This window comes from Polyodon spathula, chromosome 9 (genome assembly GCF_017654505.1).
Source record: "Polyodon spathula isolate WHYD16114869_AA chromosome 9, ASM1765450v1, whole genome shotgun sequence".
Taxonomy (NCBI): Eukaryota; Metazoa; Chordata; class Actinopteri; order Acipenseriformes; family Polyodontidae; genus Polyodon; species Polyodon spathula.
In genome coordinates this window covers 20,760,883-20,772,173 of record NC_054542.1, presented here as the reverse complement: position 1 = coordinate 20,772,173, position 11,291 = coordinate 20,760,883, and the positions used below count along the sequence as shown (strand labels likewise).

Below are 11,291 nucleotides of genomic sequence, written 5' to 3'. Positions count from 1 at the left end.
GAAACCCCTACGCCGATGACAGACACTGAGACAGGCTTTTCATTGAAAACTGGTGCCGATGTGCATTGTGGGGTTGTCGGGTCACCGGTAGTGGTACTGAGATGAAAATGGCGGAGGGATGTGTTGTTGGAGGAGGAAGGGTTATAGGTACAAATGTCGAGAACAACAAACACAATACAGATCTGTTGTTACACCCCGAGCTCCTTTCCCCGGATTTTATTCTGTTTACATTACTGGAGGTCAGTACCAGAGAAAATGCATGAGTGTTTTTTTGACGCATAGTGAGCTTGAAATTGTGCTGCTATGTGTTTTGAGTTGCTCTTATTTGAAAAAACTAAAATTAAAAAAAAAAAAAAGTTTTTGGGTTGTTCAGTTACATGAAAAAAATGCCTTCATTGAAATTCGTAAATGTTTCACTAATAAAGAATCGAGGGGATGAATCAATGTTAATTTTTTATTGTGTTATTTTGGAAGATACGAGTGGACAATGCTAAACAAACATGATTTACAAGTGGTAATGGCCCAGGTAACTCCTTTATGGCTGTTGCTAGAAAGTAGGGGTTTGTGTAGGTGCTAGCATAGCCCGCACCTATTGTTAACTTGTTATCATGCCACATGTTTTCCATGTACATAGTGTAAGTAAGGCATGGCAAGACCCTTTTCTTCTCATGTCTCTACATTAAAAAAGATTTGCAAGGCAAGACCATGGGCTGAAAGTGCTCTGTAATCCTAGATATACAGACCTTGCTCGCACTAAGAGAACCAAGGAACTACTTTCCCCCAACAGCTAACATTACAAAACCTAAAATAGATAACAAATGAATCAAACGTTACATAAGAATACCCTCCACATCAGAGAGTAGCTCCTTCAGTTCAGGCACATTCCTGCCAGAAATGTTTTTCCACTGTGTCCTGTTATGTAGGCCTATATTTTTTCAATGAAAAAGGAGTGATTGTGGTATAAATCTTACTGGTGTAATTCTGATATTACTACCTAATCTTTGACTGAGCCTGTCCTTTGAAATGTATACTACAAAATAGGAGACTGGCACATCTGAGCCATGAGGGCCTATATAGGTGGTTTTCCACTGGGTATTTGTCGAGCCAACCAAGAACCGTTGAAACTCTGGCTTCAGGACACATCTGAAACTGGCTCTGAGCCAAGCAGGGACAGGGGCTAAAGCTCTTATTTTTATGTGATTTTTGGAACAAAGGAGGCTAGAGGAAGCTTCTGGTAAGCTAGTTCATATCAAAGGTGACAAGTCCTAGTGTCAAATGTGCAAAGTGCTGTCTCCTTTGTGTCTGTATGACATTAAGAGTGATCTTAGCTATTAGTGCTTATAACTTTGTCTCCAAGTACAGTTAGTAAAAATTGGTGCTTCGGTATGAAACCGATAATTTAAGTGTAGTTTGATCTGGTTTAAAAATATTATATATCCTCATAAAGTAAACCATACACTTGTGGATATTTTTTACCTTTACCATAATACTGAAGAGCTTTACAGTATTTTATCCTGTACTATGTCAATATATTTAGCTCAAACAAGACATGTTGGTGTACACTGTCCTTTGTAAAACACTGCCTGTTTTTCCATTTTACAATATTGTTGAGACCAGAAAAACAAATTCCTTGTATCGTTTTATTAACAGTGTTAAATTTCCTTTAGAAAAAGATTTCTGTCGACAATGAGAAGTATGCAGACAAAGATAGACTCACAGACCTGTACCTTCAGCACATCATTCCCTTGCCTCAGAGAGACCTGCCAAACAGCCGATGGGGAAAACGGATGGAAAAGAGGAGAGCATCCCAAAGACTTTGGTATTACTTTTTTCAAACTAGTAACTTTTTATCGCTTGTGCTTTTTGTTGTAATGCACTAGAACCTTCAATGCTCTGGGCTCTACAGTACAGAATGTAGATCCTCTGCTATTTAGATCAGGGAAAGCAAAACTGGTCCTCTAGTGCTGATCCATTACGATGTGGTTGGAACAAAGATCTTGAAGTTCCAAGATTGCCTACTGTGGTTTAGATCGGAGTAAGTAGCTTCAAATTACAGTTTCAAAGGTTACTGTGTTCTACGTTTTTATGCATTCAAAGTGGTTTCTTGTTGCAGTTACTCAATCTTCTATATGTAGGCTAGAGCATTCAAAGTCTCTATAGGAAATTTGGAGCAGGCACCATCAAGTGAAGTTAAGGTTTTAAGTTCCCTTTCAAGTACGAAATGTAACCATAACCCAATAGGTATTTAGCCCCTAAAGACCCGAATCCTGAAAATTGTATACCAAAGCTACTCACCGAGCCTGTGATGCAGTCATGACTCTGCCCCCGAGGTATCAAAAGGACTGCGCTCACAGATCTCAGCGCCATTTTCCCTTTCAAGACTGATCTGATAGGAGAGCCTTGTTCAGATAAGTATTTTGTTGCTTCTATCTGTATATATTTCAAATTTTTTTGTGTTTTACACAAATTATATTCGATATTTAAACTAATTGCTGTAATCATTTTCGGTTAAGGCTGTTGCTAGTTACGTCTTGATGCAGCCTTGTGCCCCACGTGAAACCAAGGGCTCAAGTCGATCTTTCCAGCAACATGTCTGCTGACTTTGAGCTATCTGCTTGGAGTGTTTTTTTATTTCAAGTTTTTGCTTTTTAGCACTATACCAGGACTTTTATATAACTTATGTAATTGTTTAATTACTGTTTTTTTTTTCATTTTTTTTAAAGAAAGTCATTATGTTTTTTCTGTTTTTACAGATACTAGGTGTAGGCCTGTCTGCAACGTGATATGCAGCAAGAGCAGCTGCTGGGCTCAGCAACACTGCGCAGAACCAAGATGCTCGCTTCGGTTTGTTGTTGCTTGCAATTACAACCACGGTATCTTGATGCCGTTTTGGTGACAGTTTTTTAGCATCACCATTGCGAAGGCTGTGCATCCCTGTATATTGCCACCGCTGTGATTTTTGAATCAGTGAACCCATATTGAATGGTACCGAGGTCACAGACCCGCTCCCGACCCGGTACTGAACGATGCCAAAGCCACCGAATCAGTACGTAACCGGCCTGGTGCCAACCACGTTCCAATACAGTACTCAACCAGTTCTGAACCAGTACTGACCTGGTGTTAAATAAACCAAACCGACCCGGTTCCGGCCCGCACAGAACGGTCCATGTGAGACATGCAGGGCCAGTCTACCGATGGAGGACAAGCACGGCAAGTGCTCTTCCTGCCTGGGGCCAGAGCATGCCAAGGAGGCACTGGTTAATCACACCTTTTGCGAATTTTGTGCCCCTTTCGCCAAGTGCAAGCTTGAGAAGAGGTTATCCCGCAGGTCTAAGGAGGGTTCTGCATCACTTACTCCTGCTCGGTGCTCTTCCCCATCACCCTCTTTTAGAGATGTGACTGCATCCTCACCCCATAGTTCTGCGCCAAGGGAGAGCAGACGACACACCCGGGAAAGTAGGCAAAGCAGGAAACAGTCTTCACGGTCTTCCTCATCCTCCAGCTCTGCCTCTCCTTCCCCTCCCCCACTGAAGAGTAAGAAGAGTCGCTGTTCCAGACAATCGGCAGATTTGGAGCAGATGGGAAAAGGTCTGGGCAACTGTTTCCTGCCAAGAAACTGTTCTCGCTGAATTACAGTGGGAACATTCTGCGCCACCTGCCCCCTTGGGGCCCAATGGGGTTGCAAGCGCAAATTGGCCACAAGAGGCTGTAGCTGGCGTTCCTGTCTGAGGACGTGGAGTCGAGTGGCACGTCCCTTGTGATTAAGCTTTCACTGTCGGCAGAGCTCATACCACTAATCAAGAGGGCCACTGAACCTCGAGAGTGCCCTCACCTACAGAGGGGGAAACAAGGCAATCAGTTTTTGAAGAGGAGCCTACCTCCTCTCCCATAACCCCACCCCCCATGTTCACCCGGATTTTCTATATGAAATCCAGTCTTCCTGGGACCATCTGGCAACAGCTCTTGCTGTTTCCCGTTCAATGGATGCCCTATATAAGATGAATGTTGTGGAAAAGCTGGGCCATGGCAGTAATACTGCAATTTTTGCAGGACCTATTTTTGTTAACTATTGTTAAGATTGACTCTGTCTCCAGGAGCTCACTTCCTGACGGGGCAATTTTTTAAAGGGGCCTCCCTGAAGCCTCCATTTGATCCCCTGAATTCAGCTGAGCTGAATTTGCTATCATTTAAAGCATCTTTCTTGCTTGCTATCGCTTCTGCAAAGCTTTCAGAGAAAGCCTGCTTAATTTTTTAAAGATCACATTCCGTACCAATCTCAGCGTTCCACGTCAACCAATCTGTGGAATTGGAGGCTTTTCCATCCACCTCCTTTCCAGTCTGATAGAGAGTGACAGGTCCATACTCTGTGCCCAGTTCGGGCCCTGGCATACTATGCTGATGGGACTAAAAGTTGGAGGCAGTCCGAACAATTTTTTTATTTTCTATTTCAGGGAACCAGGGTTATGATAATATCTATTTTTATAGATAATAGATAAGGTATTACTTGCTTTACAAATCTGTTCCCCCAGATGGTGCTGGCTCTTGGTATTAAAACAACTTCATGTGTCTGTTGCAGGTAGGGTTGCCACACTATCAAAATGACAGTTTTCAATTATTGAACCATTAGTTCTACGATTTATTGAAATTTTGTTATCTACAATACAATATTTAAATTAGTTTACTTAATAATGGCAGTAAAAAAAACTATTTTTAATTGAATATAACACATGGTTGTTTTGGTAAGGCTCAACTGGTTTCAGATAATTTACTATAAATTAAAGTTAATAGACAGAAGAACTCACTTCGTTTTAAAGCGTTTTAAATGATCTTACGTATTTAGTCAGAAATGTATTACACTGCTGTTTTAATATTTCCTGATGTACAAGTGAATGATCGACCATTTCTCAAGGGGCAATATAAATAGATTAGGGCTGCTATGAAAAAATTGTATACATAGATGTAAATACCGGATACTCAATTCAATAATTACATTTTTGTAACGTGTGTAGTTAATAAATTATTTACGTTTATCAACGAAACTGCATTGAACATCCTGCCTTGCTATTTACAGTATTTATGCCAGACAAGCAGTGGGCATGCTCTTCTTTTCCTGCTCGTGTTAACTAGCATCTGATTTGCTGGTCCCATCCTACCAGAGAATCGGTTTTAAAAGTGCTTTGTAAGTACATATCCTCTGTGTATTCGATGTAAACAAGAAGCACGCCGCCTTGGATCCAGAGGGCAAACAACATGTAAATAATTGTGCACATTGAAGAAAACTGACTTTATAGTTTGCGCTTCTTTAAACCTGGGAATAGTACTGTTTTTTATGTTTTTTTTATAATGTATTTTTCAAACTGGGCTGAGTGATCCATCTGCGTTTACTGATTGATAACCACATTTAGTCGTTGTGAGTACAATCAATGTCGCCCACAGCTGATAAAACTAATGATGTGCATTTGAGGAGATTTTTGGAATCGGGTCATAACCAGGTATTTTGAGTCCGATTCCAGTTCCCAAACTATTTAGAAAAACGTGTGTCCCTATGTTAGTGTATGAGCAGAAGGAGAGAGGTGTTGGCATTTTATACTGTAATGCCATAAATATTTGCGAGCCTTTTATTATGCGTTTTTTATGTATGGGGGGAAAAAAAAAAAATAAAACATTTTTGGCACTATTATCAGATTCCACTAACAATACATACTTTGAATGTTGTAACAGGTCACCAACATTTCTTGAGCAAAATAGGTTTTATGGGTGTGATTCGCCAATAATATTGATGGCTTTACAGTATACATACAAACAAGCACTAGTGCTACAGTTATACGTCTGCATAAAAAACACTAGAAAGATCACAACAGAAAATAAGTCAAACTAAACTCCTCGCGGCCGATCAGAAAGTAGTCCTAAACAAGGACAACAAAACGCAAATATGTAGTCTAGCCATGTGCATGTTTTTTCTTTTTTTTTTAAAGAAAGTATCCAATGATTGATATTTATTCAAACGTTATATTTTATAATCATTATATTTTATGTGCCCAATAAATCGATTGCTATTTGGAGGCTTAACTGACAACCCTAAAATAGATGCACCATCTTCGACTGGTTCGCCTTTTTTATTTTTTTTAAACCAAAATAATTCCAAGTGGGTCGTTTGTTTAGTTTAGGTGTCGGCCCAGTTACTGCATCCTGTGTAAAGTGGAAGAGCTTCCTCGGGCACAGTCATTTTTCCCACTTCGGTTGATCCATGAAAATAAAATTTAAAAAAAGCTTCCCTCAGCAATTTAACCCCCCTCCCTTATTTTTTATCTCGGGCTGAAATGTGGGGAATCACGCTTGACTGATCAGCCACCTATCTTTGGTTATCCTGCAAATTCCCATAAAAATAGTAGGTTGATTTGAAGGGGGATTTACCAGTGTAAGTTAGACTAATGGCAAGTCTGTAGCCTGTGCTACGGGTCCATTGTATAAACTTTTTGTTTTTTTGGTCTTTTTGTAGTTCTGGTGCTGATGGTTCAAGAAAAAGACCAATATGTTTTGATGGAAGTTCAACAAGTACCAGCATAAAACTGAAAAAGATAGAGGCAGGAGCCACAGGTCGCTTAAAGCCCCCTCCATCTGGGAATCTACCCAACACCATCCGGAGATTGTCAGGCACTTCCACCAACTGCTGCTCTGATAGTTCCTTGAGCAGTACTGCCAATAACTCCACTGAGCACCTTCCTGAGAGGGTGGTCAAACAGAACAGTGCCACTACCAGTTACCACAACCCGAATGGGAATGTCAAATCAACACCCACCACATTGACAGAGGCACATACAGGAGGAACATCAAGTATGAAATTAAAAAGAGCGGCGCTGAAAGAAGGAGACCCTGAAGTGGTGGTATGTACAATCTCAGAAGCAAGGTTGTCTTGATTCAGCTACATGTAGGTGCTGACATTACAGTAGTTAACACAGTCATTTTCAGAGAACACCACAACCAATACAAAACGTAAGTCCTTTTACGGCATAGTACCTGATTTTTATTATAGTCAACAGTGTCTGTGCTCGCCATCTAAGTAAAAGATTGCAGATTTGAATCCCAGTCATTTCATAACCAATAATACCAATTAAATATGTATAATTGTTATTTATAACTGTAATAGTAGATTAGGGGAAATAATTGTTTAATTCAATATAAACATTGAAGATTTTCTAAATGAATTTTAACGATCTAATAATCAATACATATTTCCCCTAATGTCTATACATACATATTTCCCCCTTCAATTAAAATCCCCTATCACTTATCTTTATCTATTTTTCCATATTCTGATTAGATTTAAAAACAAATCAAACAATAGCATGGCAATTGAAGAAGGGGTAAGTCAAAACTTTCCAGAAAATAATAAAGCACCTCGGATGCTGCAAGTTGTACAGAGTACTGTCAGACAAACTGAAAAACCTACTGCTACTAGTGCTAGACATGGGAGTGTTACCCAACAGCAACTTGATTTAATTGAAATAAAGACATTTTAAGAACACCTGAAAATAAGCCGTTTGGGCAGGGAATGTTTTTCGAGACCAGTTAAAGGAGAAGAATAAAAATAACAATTGAGGAAAACACTTGCCAGATTTTAAATTAATCTAAACAATGGTCAAAAATAAAGAGGGACAACAGTACGATATACAGTTATATTTATTTTAGGGCCCTTTCATACCTAGTTCATTTGGAGAGGATAATTCACACTAAAGTCCAGTTAATACCCAAGTTCGGTTAGTTTTGTCAGGTGTGAAACATCAAAAATATTTGTTTTGCAGCAGAGTGAAGGGGGACTGGGATTGACTTGAAAAGGTGGTCTCGACTTGATTGAGGAGGAGCTGTAATTCAGTTCCCTCCTCAAATTCAGCCAGTGTGAAACCAATCGCGTTACAATTCACAATGTAGCAGAAACCAAACCAACTGATGGTGATGTCATACATAACCTGCAGCGAGAGAGACCAAAGCCATTTATATATGCAACATCTACAGATAATAATAAAATATATAGAAGGACTGTACACACGCAGTTGCTGACAAAAGTATTGGCACCCCATGATTATTATACCATAATTGAAGGTAACTGATTAAAGACAAGCATTTGGTAAACATAACCAACCGAATATCTATTGTGCACTGAGGAAGACCTACAGGTTGAAACGCGTAAGCCATTGCTGTGGTTTTTAATATGTTGAAGTAGAGACTATTGCTTTTATCCTTGCCGCTGTGGACTTAATTGAAAAGGGAGTTGCTGTCTTCATTTCTCTTTCGATGGGATTTCTCACTGGAGGAGACTTCTAAAAAAAAAAAAATATATATATATATATATATATATATATATATATATATATATATATATATATATATATATACACTTGCCATGCACCATAGGTTCTTTGAGAAATTACCTCTCTTAACATCATCTCACAAACCCACTTATTGTTTTGTGCAGCCAGTCAAATGATGTGTGGCTAGGGTTTATAAAGTAACCACAGAATATAATTAATTTCCAACACAACTAACCACCAATAATCATCTTCGCTGATAAACTGGCATTTTCTGCAGCCTGTCAAATGCTGCACGAGCGGTCTTAACAGGATACAGTTCAGTTACAAAATACCATCACCACCACATTTTATATATATATATATATATATATATATATATATATATATATATATATATATATATATATATATATATATATATACAGGTGTGTAATTCATTTTGTGCTTGCAGGGAGAATTTAAATCACCAGAGACTAAGAAGAAAATTCAGCATGTTACCTGGCCGTGAATTTGTTGCAGACAGTGACCTATCTTCCAAAGTAACATCTACAACTCTGCCTTACCTGGAGTAGTGGAGATCAATGAATTTAGCAGCGTTTGGATGTAATGGCTACAAGGACTAAGTGGTACAGAATACTACCTTCATCTTGAAAATGCTGGACTGGATATTAAAGAATTGCTTTCTCTATTTTTCCAAATGTCTAATAACCAGATTGCATTTTTTTTTTTTTTTTTTTTTTTAGACCTTTTCAATGAGATTTCAAACAGTAAAATTCCATGCCCTTTTAGCTTAGAACAAACTACATTAGAATCTGCCATATCCGATTTTATTGGTTTCAGGGGTCGGTCGGATATGTGAAAATATCATATCTCAGAGGGAGTTGCTGTACCAAGTTGTAGTTGTTTTATTAACGTGGGGGCATTATAAATGAACACATTTGAGTACTGCAGTGTGTCTAAAACAACAAAGTACAGTACTGCAGATGTACTATATCAAGAAAATCAGTAGAAATTACTGCAAATAAAGTGCAGTCTTAAAAATAAAGTACCGTAATACAGTATCTGGCAATTTGCAAAACAGCATTTGCACTGAAAGTGTGTTAACCTGAGACAAATGGAGTTTAAAAAAGAAACACCCACACAAACACAAACTGTTTTTGAAGGTCAGCAATGTTGTGAAAGTTTTTTTAGGTTTTAGGTTTCAAAAAAAATTTTGAACAGTTAGTAGTTATATTAATCCCTCAAATTTCGTGTTGTTTTAAGTGAACTTAGTGACAGCTAACAGCATGCAAGAGTTTCCCGAAGGCAATGTCTTTCCACTGCCTCAAAGCAAAACCCCCCTCGTCTTTATTCGTGGCTGGCTTTTATATGCTACTGAATTCCTTCTGTCCTGATAAGAGCTGAATTTACTATTTTAGATATATAATAAAACGTGCATTGCTCAGTTTCCATCAGCACCATTCAGTTGGTAGCAGCATGTGTAAATAACGCAGACCAGAGGTCCATCAGTCGATAGAGGGGTTCATGTCTTACAGGATCAGTTATTCTAGGTTCTACTGTACCCAATTTATTTAAATAAACCCAAAATCTGAAAATATCTGAAACATTTGGTTATTAATAGCTGCCTTATGAAAGTTTATATTTTATGTTCTAATAAAGCTCATCTGATATTTTAACAGCGTGGAGTGTGTTTTAGTATTGGTAGAATTGTGTTGTTATCAATTATTTACTTACATATAGTTAACAAATTGAAGCATTCTATAAAATACCAGGTTAAAGGTCCTTAAAACAGGTGTGCTCTACGTAGTTTCCTTTCTTTTTTTAGATTGAAAAAAGCTCGACCACCTTGGCAAAACAATGTCGGACAGGTTCACGGTGGGGTCATAAAGAATCTATAGCTATGGCCAAAGGTTTTGCATAACCCATTAATATGAACTAATTTGGTTTCATAGTTGAATGAAGCCTGCTGAATAATGTCATACCCCTTTGTCATTTTTGTAATTTTCCATATACTTCTGTGACAAAAAAAGACTAAATTCTGTTCATATAGTTTTTTTTTTTTTTTTTTTTTATTATGTCTCAATCCTAAAATTTTAGGTGATGCTAAATTTTTGGCCATCGCTGTAGTTTGACAAAATAGTCTTTGCACCTGAATAGAACATTTTTTTGTATTTATTTTAGGAATTCAAGTGAAACATCAAAAGAAAATAGTGCTAAAAATTCAAAATGTTAATTTTCAGCTGTGATGGCATTTACCTAAATGGCCTGGCTGATGCTTTCTAGTTTTTATTTTTAAAAAAGTAAAATATACTACATTCTTTATTTTATCCATGGGTGCATCCAGTGCACTGCTGTAGCTAATTTACCTTTGAATGGTAATGTCTGTAATCAGTGTTTTAGTTCTGTTTATATTGCAAAGAAACATTTAATGTTATGATGGGACATTTTAGTACAGAGGAAGGGGCATCAAACCTGCAACACAGTTGTCTGAAGATTGTAATCACGTAGATTAGTTTTTTACGTGCACTACATCCTGTTATACTTTGGTATTTCATTTTTTTTTTTTTTTTATAGACAACAGGTAGATTGAAGTCATTTTATTTCTGAAATGTGTGACCTGTATATAAAATAAAACACTTTTTGAATCCATTTGCCCTTATTATTTTTATTTCATCAGCAAAATATGATAATGAATAATGATGTACAGATTAATGAGTCGGTGGGTTCATATACGTTTTATTTTTAGTAGTTGTTTAACTACAAGGTGTGTTGGGTTGTCAGATATCAAATCATCTGAAGTGGATCTGGCCAATTGGTGTTATTTGAGATTTGCCAAACCATAAGGACACATGTTGACTAGTCAGGAACCCACTGCTACACTGAACAAAAATATAAACGCAACATGCAACAGTTTCAAAGATCTTACTGAGTTACAGTTCATATAAGGAAATCAGTCAATTGAAATAAATTCATTAAGCCCTA

General features: G+C 37.8%; 1 protein-coding gene across 1 annotated transcript; it reads left to right on the top strand.

Moving 5' to 3' along the window:
* The first annotated feature begins 101 nt into the window (after positions 1 to 101).
* Positions 102 to 10,334, top strand: LOC121320493 (ashwin-like). Its single transcript, XM_041258864.1, has 4 exons — positions 102 to 239; positions 1,668 to 1,819; positions 6,500 to 6,884; positions 8,761 to 10,334. Exons 1-4 carry the CDS (start codon positions 102 to 104, stop codon positions 8,815 to 8,817), a joined length of 732 nt encoding a protein of 243 aa, XP_041114798.1. The 3' UTR covers positions 8,818 to 10,334.
* The last annotated feature ends 957 nt before the right edge of the window (positions 10,335 to 11,291 follow it).